Genomic DNA, 14,199 nt, shown 5'->3' with positions numbered 1-14,199 from the left:
ACCACTTTTCGGCCCCTCGTTTATGGCTTTCACCCTGACCGCCCAGTCCGCCGCTTCCCGGGAGCGAGGCAAAAATGGCTGCGAAGGAAACCGAAACCGAAGCCCAACTGCGATGGCTTCCTCCATGGTTTTTCGTGCTTCTTGTTTTTTGTTTTTCTTACACCGACAACCTGATCCTGCTGCTGCTGCTGCTGCTGGTTTCGTTGGCGTTTTTGGCGTTTTTCTTGTGGGTGGCAGGGCTGGCGATTGTGTTGCCTTTGGCCACTTTTCACCGACACCTCGGAGCTTTTGCGCGTTGCCGGCCGCCGGCCGCGTTACACACGCCAAGCCGCTTTACGAAGCCCGATAAAGGCGCGACCGCGCCGATACATAAAACTGTGAACTTTAACACGCAATCAATTTTGTTTGCAATATTTCTTCATTCAATTATCGCCGCTGGATCGCCGGTCGGGACCGATGATGGGGCGGTGCGTAATGTGATTTTTCTCAATTACTTCATTTTCTTAACCGGTTTTGGGAGGGACCCACAATGATGGACGGTTGATGGACAGGGTTCTACTGCCTGATTGTTGACGTTTAAAGCTAAGACGGGTCCGATGAATCGCAACCTGCTTTAAGTTTTTCAACAAGTTGTTCCATAACAGTTATCATTATTGTATTCATCAATTTACGGCCAGGCTATACGATTGTTTTTAGTAAGATTTGTCAGCAGTAGATCTGGAAATCGACGAACGGTTCATCACCGTATAGTTTGCTTTGGTCAAATTAAGTATCCCGTATCGGATTATCAGCATAAAATACAGTTATCAGGTTTCCGACACGATATCATTTCTAGTTCTGCTATCCAATCAGAAAATATTATTGAAAATGACCGTACGGAGGAGTCGACGTCATCGACGAAAAGAACACTAACCTCATTACCCAGTTATAAATTATCCCTACGCAACATTGTAACAAACAAACTAATGAGGTTTAGTTTTGGCCTCAATACAATAATCTAAAATATCAAGAAACCTCTTGGACCATCAATAGAACTAAGAAACACAAGGACTGAACTTCGTGTTTAAAAGGAAACCCATAGTAGAAATAAATTCTTTCTCTAACTTGGTCAGTCGGCACAGCCAACCAGACACAGACGACCACTCGAAGTCTGTCGTCACACCAAAATTCAGTTTCCAGTTTTTAATCAATCGACGCATATCCGAAATGGTCAAGATAACATCAAAATATCAAAAGTGATTCATTTGGCACTGGTAAAATAAACACTTGGAATGTTCAATAAAACAGATCAAAACCAATCAAAAACAAAAATTGAGGCAGATTATACTAAACAACGAGTTGACAAGACTCGCAAAATCCACATACTAACGTGACAGAGAAGGTTTGATCCCCCGAAGCCCCCAAATGAGCCTTGCTCCTCAAAATTCTTTGTCCGTCCCCCGAACGCACCAGATCACTTTGACAATTCTGTGGAGCTGTGGCCGAATATGTTGCACCAAACCGTACCGTATTCTCTGTACCCAATATTCCGCTATCCACCATGCCGCCGCCAAGGTCGTCTCTAAATTATCCCACTTATCAGACACTGTTCTGCTATTAAACTGCAGAACGCAGGATGAATTCCCACCGGTAGACTCTACGTGTGTGTGTGTGTGTGGGGCAGTTTGTCGAATTTACGACGACGGGTGCGCGATGAGGGAACTCTAACCTCAACGACCGGGAGACCCGGGCGCATGTGTCAATTCCCAATTCTCATCAGCCAGAGTTCATCAGATCATGGCGCTGTGCCACAACCTACCCGGGGATTCGACAACACACGCTGGAATGGAATTGAATGTCCTGCTTGAGTACGGTACACATCGGAACCGACACCGACACACGGACACGGTGGCACCACCCGGGGAAGATGGTGCTCTCTCGGTGTGCCTAGGTGGATCTATAAAATTCGTGACATTTCGCACTCCGCTCCGGCACGCCAGCCATTGCGGTCTTCGGCTGATTCTTCGCTGTACGTGGAAATATACATTTCAATAAACATGATCTAATAAATAAGCCTCATCGCAAACCGAACCGACGTGTGTGTGTGTGGTTCCGCTTCCTTTCCGAGACCCGTAGGCCGTCGCCCGGCAAGCTCGCTCTGGGTTGCTACCGATCTCGGTACGGTTCTTGAATTTCCATTACCTTCAGTAACGCCAGCGGCAGAGAACTTCACGTCAGCCAGGCGGCCTAGGGTAACCATGACGACTAGAGCATCATGGTTCGCATTGTTCCCGGCATAAAACGTGTTTTCACTTGTCAAAAGTGTCAAACAATTTGGAACGGGCTTGCTCCTAATCCAATTTATCACTCGTTCGGGGCGATGTTTGTGTGCGGAGTATGTCAAGATAAGAGAACCCCGCACTCTGAGCACTCTGATTTGTTGGTTTATCCATTATTTTCGCTGCGGAATGTGGGACCCTCATCGTTCACACTCCACACTCAATGTTTATGTTGATCCGAGCATATTTATTTTGATGTTTTTCCAAACCTCAGCCACCAGCAGCTTAACGATAATCTGCGGCGCGGCCATATTGTCAGTCAATAAATTTTCATCGCCAAAACCACCGCCACGGTACGAGGCTTTAAAGGACACCACCAAGACGCCGACAAATCGGAAGCAATTTATGCGTCTACTAAATCTGGCGACAACTTGGGGCTCTTCCGCCGACGCCGAAGCGACCACCGACCGACGGTCTGGCCAATAAATCTGAATTTTCAGCGAATAAAACTGTTATTATGAATTATCTTCCTTCAACGATGCTGTTGCGCGGCCTCCGACAAGTCGTCGTCGTCGTCGACGGAACCACAGAAGAAACTGGGACGCGGCGCCACTGAGCTCCTTCGAAGCAGATAATCTAATTGGTTCTGGGTTTACGAGCCGTCCATTCCTAGTGCCGTCGTCCGTGCTGCTGCTGTTGCTGCTGCTGCTCCTGTCCGGCATCCGGTCTGGGGTCGGCAGCAGAACCATCGAAGCAGAACAAATTGTAGCATCATTAGCGGGCGGGCCACGGACCCCCATCGCCTCCGTTCGCTTTTGGTTGTAATTGATTTAATGATAACATTTTAGCAAATATTTACGGTCCTCCGGCCGAGGTCCTGCCGCTAAACGGCGCCACTGTAGCAGACGTTTCAATTTTGCTTTGCGCTCATTGGTGGTCACGGTTTGGTGGTCTTTCGACTGAACTGATTACAATGCCAGCGTTAATTTCCGTCATCCGTCCAGACAGATCGAACTTCAAAGCCCCATCGGACGCGTACGCACCAACACTAACCTCGTGCTCTGTTCTGTTCCAGGAACTCCGACACCAAAGACTACCTGGTCCAGCAACGGCAAGACACTGCCGAGTGCCATGGTCGACTTCGCGCACGAGTCGACGCTCAGCAGCCGGCTGGTGGTGCGGAACCTCTCCCGGACCCATCAGCACAGCGTTTACAGCTGTCAGGCGAGCAACTTCTACCGCAAGAACGTCACCGCCAACGTCACGATAGAGTTGCGATGTGAGTACCGAGTTTGCCCCGTGGCGGACACTCCCCCTCCTCCTCCGTAGCCTAATGCGCCGTCTATACACGCTTTTGCAGTGCGACCTCTGGCGGTGGAAATTGTCAACGGAACGGGGCCGCTGTCGGCGGACCGGCGCTACATCGTGCAGTGTCAGTCGGTTGGCTCGCGGCCGCCCGCCAAGCTGACCTGGTGGATGGGTGGCGAGCAGCTGATGACAACCAATCAGACGGTAAGTTATGGCGTAGACGTAGACCCGTGGCCCACGTGCACAGGCGGAAACAATGGAAACAATCCCGGCGAGTCGTTGCGAAGCTGCACGAAGCTGCTGTTCGTTGGTTGGCTTCACTCAAGTTTCGCGCTCTTTGTCCTGTCTTTTGTTTATGTGTTTTTTGTTCATTTGTTTCATGTACAGAGTATTTAGTTTTTTGAGGAACAATCAGCTCAGTTTCGGTCATGTTTTTTGTGGCCTCCATTCTATTTGATGACGCAATTCCCGACCATTAAGTAATGTAACTTCATACGGTTTCTTTCAAAAACTATACCAAAATCGCCTGTCATTCGCAAAGTGGCCGAACGGTGGCTAGCGTTTAACTTTGGCCACCGCAACGAATTCCACCCAGCGGGGGGCGGCGTAATGATACTGTTAAGGTTGAACCGTGTAGCCCAACGAGCCCAGCTGGAGCCAACGACTTCCGGCACAAGGTGAAACCGATTTTCATACGTAGGAACTGAACCCAGCTAGAAAACAGCGGGCCATCTTGGGGCGTGTCCGACGGGACGTGTATTAAAAACCGAACCCAACAGCACGATACCCAATTTAGTGAGGCGGCGGAAAGATTGTTAATGGAGTCGGTAGGCGAATTGCCCGGCCACATCCGTTTAAGCTCCGTGGTCTCTCGGCGCCACATGCGAAGCGAAAAATCCGCGAACCAAATGTGGGGATCCTTTTTCCCGGGCCGGTCCAAGAAACGGTCCGACACACGTCGACGATCCGTGCTTCGTGCTTCGAAAAAAAAAGGATACGTTTCCACGTTAGGAACTCATCCTCCTCGTTCCGTCCGACACTTCCGACCATTAGGGACCGATTTGTATCCAATTGATGCCTCCGGTAGCTTCCGGTTATCGGGCGTGCCTCATTTGAGAGGGTCGGCTCTTGCCACTGCCAATGCCACTCCATCCGAGGCCCATTCTCATCAGCGTAATGGTTATGGCCGGACCGTCGTTTGCCGTTGGATGGATCAAACCATGCGCCCCGCCGGATTACGATGATTAGGCGAGCTCGGCTACTCGGGCTCTGCCGTGCCTAATTATATTTTAAGGTGACGGTAATGTGTAATTGAGTCATTCTGCGCCCGACACCCGGTGAAGATAACGTTTCGCCGTGCAACCAAATTCAGCTCATTAACAAAACCATTCGGGAACATAACTTTCCACGGCTCCAGGGCCGGCGTATCAGTCCTGCAAATTGCTATCGGCTCCTGCACCGAATCTTTCGACGGAGAATAAATCACTTGTTACATCATTCATAAGCTGGAACCTTGTGTCAGACCGAACCTTGACGAGGCGAGTGGCCAGTGCTGAAATTCCTGGAAGAAAAATGTTGGCGGTCCTTTTTATTCTGTGCGCCCCCTCGCAAACCAGGCGCACCCGTCAGGCACCGGTCCGCAAAAGGATTCGGACAGCATAGCTATCATTCTTCAGCCCGCAACGAAATCCTTCTGGCAATTTAATTTATGGCACTCATTTTTCCCAACAACGAGCCGAAAAAAACCGACCACTGACCGGCACCGGTCGCCAGTGTCCACCACTGGCCATAGCCACATGGCATAGCACAGCAAAACGAAAAAAGAAAAGGTTGGGAGCCGAAAATCTGAAAGATTGAAGAGCGAAACCGTAAAACAACCCAAGAGACAGCGAGCCAACAAAAACCTAAACCTCCGCCACATATCACCCGAAAAATGGCCCAAACGGCCGAAGCGTAATGTAGGCGATTTTCATTACGGCACGAAAAATGAAAGGATTATTAAAATTATCCCGGATCCCGGCGGTGAGCCGGTGCCGGTGCGAGTTGCCGAGGGGGCCATTCACTGTGGGATTTTCGTGCGTTTCTCAAGCAGCCGGAACAACGGCAGAGGAATTCATCACAGAGCACGGACCGAAAGCCAACATAAAGCTGAAAGTGAAGCTGCAAATTCATTCTCATCACGAACGTCGTCCTCGTTTGGTGGGCTCCTTTTTCTTTCGCCGCCATTTGGAGACCATTGTCATATTCATAGTGTCCAAGAGCCGTACTGTGGAATATGTAAATAATGAATAATAAAGCTGTCGAGAGGCATAACGCTTCGGAGCTGTGTTGAACAGCATTTTCCATGCGCATAACAACACCAGAATGCATCCAGGAACATCAGTTTACGAGGAAAACCATTTTAATGCCACCGTTTTAGTGCAAAAAACTTATTGAGCAGCGCAGGTTATGTTGCTTGACGATACAACGAGCAGAACAAGTGAATTGCTGATTCCTATCATAAGAGTTCGGTTGAAACTAATCAAGTTCTTAACTCATTTTACATCACAAAAGGTCACGGTGCTTTCCGATACTTGAACCTTGGCTAACGGACTCTTCACATGAGTCGCTTTGAGCTCTTATTTTCTTCCGGCCCAAACCTCTCTGCGATGGTGGGCGATGTTATCTGCGTTAATAGCGAACCAGATTACGACGCACCCTCTAGCGCACGCCCTAATAGAGCGTGCACTTCACGCTTCGCGCCGTGCGTGAGCCACCGTGAGCCATGTTGCATGCACCGCGCGAGCCATAAAGATCGACATCATTAAAGTCCATCTACCTTGTGCAGTTTGCGTAAAGGGCGCTGAGAGTGCAAAAGCCGTCAAATTGAGGCAAGCTAAAACGCAAACCCACGTGAGCCCTACGAGTCCGGAACTCCGGAACCGTTCCCGGGAAAGCGGGCTGACCGGCTGCGGGTCGGGAACAAAAAATCATTTCCTTGTTTATGCTAATGGAATGACGCCACTTTTGCATCGTAATTTTTCATGGCACCGCGTTCATGGAACTAAACGGGTTTTTTTTTGTGTGTGCATTTTCTCATCACCCGTGAGCCCGGTGCGTGCAGACGTGTCGGGCCAGGAATTCGAGCTAATCTTACCCTGCCCGTCTGCATGCCGCGCACGGAGACGAAGCCATCCAAGGCCTATGCACCGAAACGGGAACCGCAGTCCTTCGAAGACCCGACCCGGTGACCGTTCGCGGCTTTAAGGCCGTCTTAGGTGAACAATAAAATCGACTTACTCGCCGTCTAAGCCCTTTCGGCTAACCTTGTTGGCCGGTTTATCTGTGTGCTCGGGCAAACAAAACGGGAGTCCTGTGAGCCCCTTGGGAAAAAAGAACCCTTTCGCTAAATATGCTACGGGTAATGGTTTTTTTTCTTCTGGCCCTTACCTTTCATCCCACCACGCTTATGCCAATCCAATTTATGCGCCCGGGACGCTTTCCATCGTTCACGCGAATAATTATTTCTCTGTCTCTGGTTGCTCTGGTTGAAGGAGAAGAAATTTTTCGACTTCGCTGTGTACAAGAAATTAATCTTCGAAACGTTCAAAAGTGGATTACATTACACTGCGGATCGGATCCCTTTTTCCGGGCTCCGCTTCGATGAGCGCGCAGACGAGACTCCCCTGCTCCGATGCTCCTCTCGTTCGCTAATGGGTTTCCCTTGGGGGTGTGAAAATGAGCGGTTCGCATCGGGGCCAAATTTATTCGGCACCGTTCTATTTCGGGACTAAATTTCATTTTTCTATATTCACTTCACATCACGCTCACCGGTCGGTCTTTATCTGTTTCCGTTTCCGATCTCCCCCGCAGGCCACCGAGGACGGCAACGGCACCCTGTCGTCGCTCAGCTTCACGCCGACCCGCGAAGACCACGGCAAGACGCTCGTCTGCCGCGCCACCAACGAGCTGGTCAAGCGCGGGACCAAGGAGACCTCGACGAAATTAAACGTCTTCTGTGAGTAGCTTACCGTTTGGCATTTGTTTTCCTCTTCTTGTTTCCTCCTTCGTTATCTTCGCCGGATTTCTGCACGATTTAATTGCAAGAAAGCTGTCATCTCCGCTGTAATTCCTCCGTGGCGCTCGTCCCGCCCGGAATGCAAATGAATCGTTTAATTTTATGCTTTATCAACGCCCGGGCCGGGTGTTGGCGATTTTTGCATTTTTCATTTCGCGCCGGGCATTTGGGCTGGCTACCTGCAGGTCGGAGATCCGAGATTAGGGCGCCAATCCCTTGCCAAACACCTCCGCCGAAAGGTCAAGCCCGACCACGACGGACGGCCAAAGGGGCTAACGCTATCTTGCCCATCGGACGCTAAACGGGCCCATTCATTCTGGACAATTGTCACCTGACAGAGCCGGATCGGCCTTTTCCGGAGTTCCGGCGGGCGCCGTCAGTTTTTGCGCTTTTCCGCGCAAAAGTTTGCGAATGTTTGAGTCCGAAAGTTTGCTTGAGTTGCCACCAGAAATGGCCATCGACCGTCCGCCCGGCGATGCCCGAGTTTCGAGTGGTTCTTGGGCAAAACCGTTGCGTCACCGTGTCCACGTTCGCTTATTTACATTGGACACAACCCGGGATCAAACGGAACCTCGCTTTGGCCAGCTGGTTCCAGCCGCCTGTCAGCAGCATGGTAGCCAGGGTAGCCCCAGAAACCGTCAACCGGCGCCCGTAGCTTGCTTTTCTCTATCGTATAAATTAAAAGGGTTTTCCGAATGGGCAAACATTAGAGAACGCCAGAAACAAAAGGGCCACCTTCACCTTCTCCGAGGCGGGCTCCGATGTGGCCACCATTTAGGGGCTGTGAGCGCTGGGAGGCCTTAAAAGAGTCAATGCGCTCAAGAAACTGGCTCGCTTGACTTGCTTTTAAGCGGGGCTTGAAACGGCTCGTTTACGGGCGGCCCAGAAACCCTTCTTCAAACCGAAACCGGTACCGGGAGGATCGAATTTTTCCGCCCGTGCGAAACGTGTGTCCAATTTTCCCACCCAACCACCCCTAAGGACGATATGGCCGCCGATAAAAGACACCGAAAACCACAAACTTAACCAACCTAAACCGAGCGAGCAAAGGGTCCCGGCCGGGGCCGACCGGGTGTGGCAAAGTGTCTCCAGCAAACGCTTGCGGGCCGGCACCCGAAAGACGGACGAGCAACATTTTGGTTCGCCTTTGAGGCCATCCAGGCGCCTTTTCGGGTGGCTCGGGGTGGCCCGGAAACTTTTCCGGCCGTACGTGAGAAAGGGAATTTTCCAACACACCACATGCCCACGAGGGCCCGTGGTCGGTCGGGTTGGTCGAGAAGAAAACGAGAAAAATTGATTAGAGTATCATATCAGGCCATTGAGCCTGCGGCTCCGACGGTGCACCGGGCTGATGCCCCACCCGATAGCCGCCGACGCCCCGCAGGTTCGCCGATGATCCCGTAAGTGATTTATATGTGTTCGATGTACGCCTCGGCAGCATCTCATCAGGGCGAAAAGTCACGTGGCCGCCGGTGGCGCGCACACAATCATTCAATCAATCTCGTCATTCTTGGGGCCAAAGTTTTGCACGTTTCACGTATCAGCCCAGCCGCGTGGCGCTTCGCGGAAGCCGCCTCGGTGAGAGGTGGTGATTATTTGTGCCGATATGATGTGAACGGATCGGAGAATTGAAGCCTTTCCACCGAGAAAGGTTCATTTTCTGATGATCATCGCCAACGAGGATTATGGTGATTTCTGACTAAACTATCTTGAACTTCCGCCTTCGATTAAATAACATTTCTAATAGAACGACCAATTCGCTGTCTTAAGTTGTTGAGTTTGGGGCTATTGAGGAGAAGTTAAAGATAATTCAATTGGCGTTGCGGTAGCATCCAACATGAAACATCAACGGGACACCTTTGGCGGAAACCAAGTCTCGGCATGTCACTACAGAGTCAAATATGTACCGTTTTGTTGTAAAGTTTGTTACCATTCTGAGTGTAATTTGAAAATGTCTCTCTCGTAAAAGTCTTGGTCGTTATTGGCGAAAAACTTTTGCAATGTAATTCCACAATCATCATCTTCAAACGGTCCGGTTGTTGGCAGTAGAGATCTGAATTTACGGAAGCAACCAGTCGGAAGCAACTCATAATAGATGAGTCCCTGCAAGTCCCACCTGGCCGTTAGTTTGACCAGGCTTTAACCTAATACAATAGACAATATTTACATAATATTGTTGAAATATTTTTAAGGCAAATGAGAGAGCCAGAGTTCGTGGTGAAAAGGTGTAGAATAATTTCAACTTTTATTGTTTGTTAACGCCCCATTCGCTTGAAAGCCTGTACTAAAGATTCAAATTATATTGTGCGACCCTATACTTAGGATTAAACAGTTATTTGAAGCAATCCTAATGGCTTCCTGTTTTTTATTATTATCCATCGAACTAATCCATCATGCCGAATCATTATGGTAATGGGCTTCCTTCTAATGTCTTGACTGACATTTGAATTAGTCGTAAACCTTGCCGAACCGAAGTTTTCTACCCGTTCCGCCAGCAAACCCCGCGATTCCCGCAGGACGGCCGGGAACTCGATCGGGAATTCCGTACGTATAGACGTCCCATTTTGACGCAAGAAATCCTGCGACAAGCCAACCTGACACTGCCCAGTTTTACTTATGCATGATTGGGCCTCGTCGCCGGCGCCCCCAGCAAGTGACCGTTCAAAGTTCGCGCGGTTGATCAATCGCCTCTTGACGGGTTCGTTCAACAACCCCGGTCCCCCCAGCGAAGGCCTGCGGGAAGCGCATGCTTTTCGCACCTCCCGTGCTGGTGGCCATTAAAATTAAATCGGATTTCATTAGATTTATACGGTCCCGGCTCATTATGTTCCGGCCCTGGCGGCATGTGGTTCTGAGGTTCGGTCCACAACCCGATGGACGGACGGACGGACGGACGGCCCGACACCCTTCTCAGGGCTGGAGTGTCAGAAAGCCTGCCGGCCACGTCCCTGGTTCTCTGGCTCACACCCGGTCCCTGGAACGGACGGACACATTATTAGTCCTCCCCCCGCCACTTCCCAACCATGTGGGAAGTGGGTGAAAAAATGGGAACCCCGTGAATCCGGTGGCCCAACCCTGCCTTTCAACGAGTGCCCCTTCCGCCTAATAGCTTCCACCGGGGGCAGGGGACTGGCGATGAAAAGCTGGAAAAGCTTTCGCCTGCCCATGACACATTCTGGCACCCCACGCAACCCCCCCCCCGAAGGACACCGTCCATCGTCCCAGTTTTCTCCCACGGACACACCCACTCGGGAACGGTGCCCTCGCACGCCGCACACCGTGCTGGACACCGAGCACCGAACCTGATGTTGCGTTCACCATTTTCCATTCCGCGGGGCTCGGTGCTGTTGTGTTTTTCACGGACGACCGACGCGACTTTGTTGTTGTTGTTTTTTCCGGCCCCGTCACGTCCGTGGGTTTGGCGCTGCCTTTCCCTCCGTTTGTTGTTGTACTTTGCGCGGTGCGGGTTTTACGGGAAAATCATTTGCATCTGGGGAAATTAAGATAGCGTTACAGCTTCTAAATGGTTTATTTAAAAATGATTTGTACTTCAGGGAGTTCCACCACCCGGGGAGCGGGGTGGCAGGGCCCGGAATGGGAACGGCGTAGCTGGCCGTTTTTTGCGCACGTCTTTCTGGTTTATTTCTGGTCCCTTGATGATCCGCCGGCTCGTCGGGGCACACTGAGCGCTGAGGCTCGAAGGGCGGCAGTGCGGGCTGCAGCCCTTTTTCCGGCCTCCTTTTCCGTGCGGCCACAGGCTGCAAACAAATTGTCGCATCGGGGATTTCGCGGACAGTAAAAAGTTGTTGTTTGCTGCTCGGTGTGCGCCACGGAGCAGCCAAACAAACAAACAAACGGAGCAGGGGTGGAAAGGTGCTGGCCAGGCAAGGTAGGTCAGACCAGGTGCCCGGTGTAACTGGCAGCTATCGCTGGGTTGCAAGTAGGTGTCGCAGTCTTAGGCCGCCAGCAGCCGTATCTTCATCGCGGTGCGGAATATGCTAATGAGCATTGTCGAGGCGGTCCCCAAGGAACTCGGGCCCGTAATCGGGAAGCCCGTGGATGGAATCGAGAAGATTGTTTTACAAATCTTATGGTTAAGTAATCGTCTATGCCGCATCCCAGTTTCGCCGTGGAACGTCACTCTTTAGAGAATTCAGTCGACATACAGGACTTTTTAAACATTTTCCAACTTTCAAAGGACTCGACACAGTTTTAAGCTACAATGTTAACACTTTCCCAAAAAAGAATCGATCCGCGAGCCGATTCCGAATGCAACACAGACATCGAGATCTCCAGTAACTTCTGGTGGCAACCCGAGTTCCGAATCCTTCCATTGGGAAGTCCCAAGGTTCGGTGATGATGGTGTGACTGTTGCTAATTTACATTAACTCTTAAAAGCGTTACTGCTGCCACTGCCGTCGGTTGGCGAAAGGACCTAAAACCCCCACCAACCGGGTGGTGCCCAAAAAAGGGGTCTTTCCCCATCGGACCTCCCGTGTCGACCGCTCGCTGGTAATTGGTGGCATAATGGCAGCGAGTAGGGACGATCGCACCAGCTCGGTCTCCTGCACGCGGCCACTTTTCGGCAGCGCCGGCAACTCCCTTACATACATTTTACATTAATTTATGCGTCGGAAGTAGTGCTCCGGTTGTCAGTCGACACACCGTCGGTCATGTGGTGACCGCCAAACGGGTCCCGTGAGAAGAGCCCCGCTCGAAGGTCCCTCTCGAGCATATTTCATAATTCCGCCCTGTCGTCGTCCACCCCAGGGTTCCGCCCTTTTTGTGGTCTGCGCGACAAAGTTGCCCCTTTTTTGGAGCATTTCATTACGACGACGCCATTTGCAGTGGACTGAAATGGTCCCGGTTCCAAGTGGCAGGCTGGGTACCGTTTTTCTTCGGAGTCAGCGAACTCGAACGAAGCGTTTTGTTACATTGGTGCACTTTTGTTGACGGTCATCGGCAAAAATAAATGAGTAAAAGCATTTCAGTGACCGTTGACTACGAAGTTTTAGTTATCAATTTTAATTGGAAATTAAACTATGCTTTACTATGCTTTGCTATGCTCCATTATGTTGCCCACGAGTGATCGCTGCACCGGACAGCGCCCTCCACCGCAAGTCACCGTCGGCTCATCGGTGCTCACCAATTGTTTCGCAACCTAATAGTCCGATGTGTCACAGTTGTTTATTCTCGTCCCGTCCCGGGCCCCCCCCCCCCTCCCGATTCGGCGTCCCACGGAACGGAACATCCTTTGCGACGCGGCCGAGCTCCGATTGCACGATGGTCCACTGGACGACGGCGGCGTCCTGAAACGAGAACCATGAACCGCAAACATGAATTTGATTACGGTTTTGTCCCGGTGGCTGAATTTCGTCCCCCCACACAAGCCACCCGCCACCCTCTCCCACCCGGCTAACCACCGGAATTGTTGGTGCGCGAGTCGCGAATTGCTTCCGCCTTTTGTCCCTGGCCCCACCCACCCGGGGTAGCCACACACGCGTCGAGCACGTCCACCGGATGCCCGGTCCGGAAGCCGGGCACGAGGCGAGCAGCAAGGATACCGGATACAGTTTGTTCAATTAGTGGTAAATGTGTGCCACTACGCCAAGGCCAGGTCCGGCCAGGGGCGGCCGAGGTTGAGCACTCCGAACGGGTCAGTTAATTGATTTTGTCAGCCTCACGGGCCGGTGTGTCATCTGATCGTTCAATCGAAGCCCACCGCAGCGAACCGGAAGACACCACACTCGGTGGCAGTCGACTGAAGTGGCGTATGCGTGTGTGTGTGCGCTCAATTCCGGTCCACAGCCTAGCCCGAACCGGAGGGTCAGGTTCGGCTCACGCAAGACGGACACGATCGATTCCCAGGCTGAAGGGTCGACCCGAGAAAAATTCCCACTCTGTTTGCGCAGTGTTCTGGGTGGATGGTCTGCGTTGACCGGTCCGAAAAGGAGGTGTTCCGAGCCGGACCGATCGGTGGTTAGGCGTGAGCCCCATCTGCTCATATTTCGCAGCTGATCCATCAACTCCCACCGAACCGGCCGGCGTCGAATTCAATCTCATTTTTCGATAGAGTTCCGGCCCGGTTTATTTCGTCCCATTTCGCTGTCACCTTTGACCGGAATGCGACGTTTGTGTAGTTTTGGGCGGTCAACCCAATGTCCCCTAGGCCAACAAGCCTCGTTTTGTGTTTGTGGTTTTAGCTGAAATCGGAAACAGACAGTCGGAGAAGCCCGTTCTTGAAGCATGATGTAATCATGGAGTCCCCGGCCAACTGTGTCACGGCAGTGTTGAGGGTCCGTCAGTCTCTGATGAGACGATTAAGATGATTTTCATATCCCTGATATGATTCAGTGGTTCCCTGAGTTGCAGATCCAAACCAACCTGGACCGAGTTCCGAGCGTTTGGCGTGGATCTCACATTACGAAAACACGATACAGCTAAGGATAATCAAAACGGTCTAGCAAATCTAAACTTAAATTAATGAACAATGGTTCGCCCAACACGAAGCCAACAGTCTGGCCACCCGATGGTCGCGATTCTTCGAGTCCGATCCATTTTCTTTGCCACGAAACT

The 14,199-nt window shown here is 51.3% G+C and overlaps 1 protein-coding gene across 1 annotated transcript in view; it reads left to right on the top strand.

The window, feature by feature from the left end:
* Window positions 1–14,199, top strand: part of LOC128269873 (contactin-4) — a 106,209-nt gene that overhangs the window by 20,284 nt on the left and 71,726 nt on the right. The window contains exons 6-8 of the mRNA XM_053007278.1: window positions 3,334–3,537; window positions 3,619–3,770; window positions 7,419–7,563. Of these exons, the coding sequence (XP_052863238.1) occupies window positions 3,334–3,537; window positions 3,619–3,770; window positions 7,419–7,563 (501 nt within the window). The remainder of the gene's footprint in view (window positions 1–3,333; window positions 3,538–3,618; window positions 3,771–7,418; window positions 7,564–14,199) is intronic.

This window comes from Anopheles cruzii, chromosome 3 (genome assembly GCF_943734635.1).
Source record: "Anopheles cruzii chromosome 3, idAnoCruzAS_RS32_06, whole genome shotgun sequence".
NCBI classification, from domain to species: domain Eukaryota; kingdom Metazoa; phylum Arthropoda; class Insecta; order Diptera; family Culicidae; genus Anopheles; species Anopheles cruzii.
The sequence above is the reverse complement of the archived record's forward strand: the minus strand, read 5'-3'. Positions and strand labels throughout refer to the sequence as shown.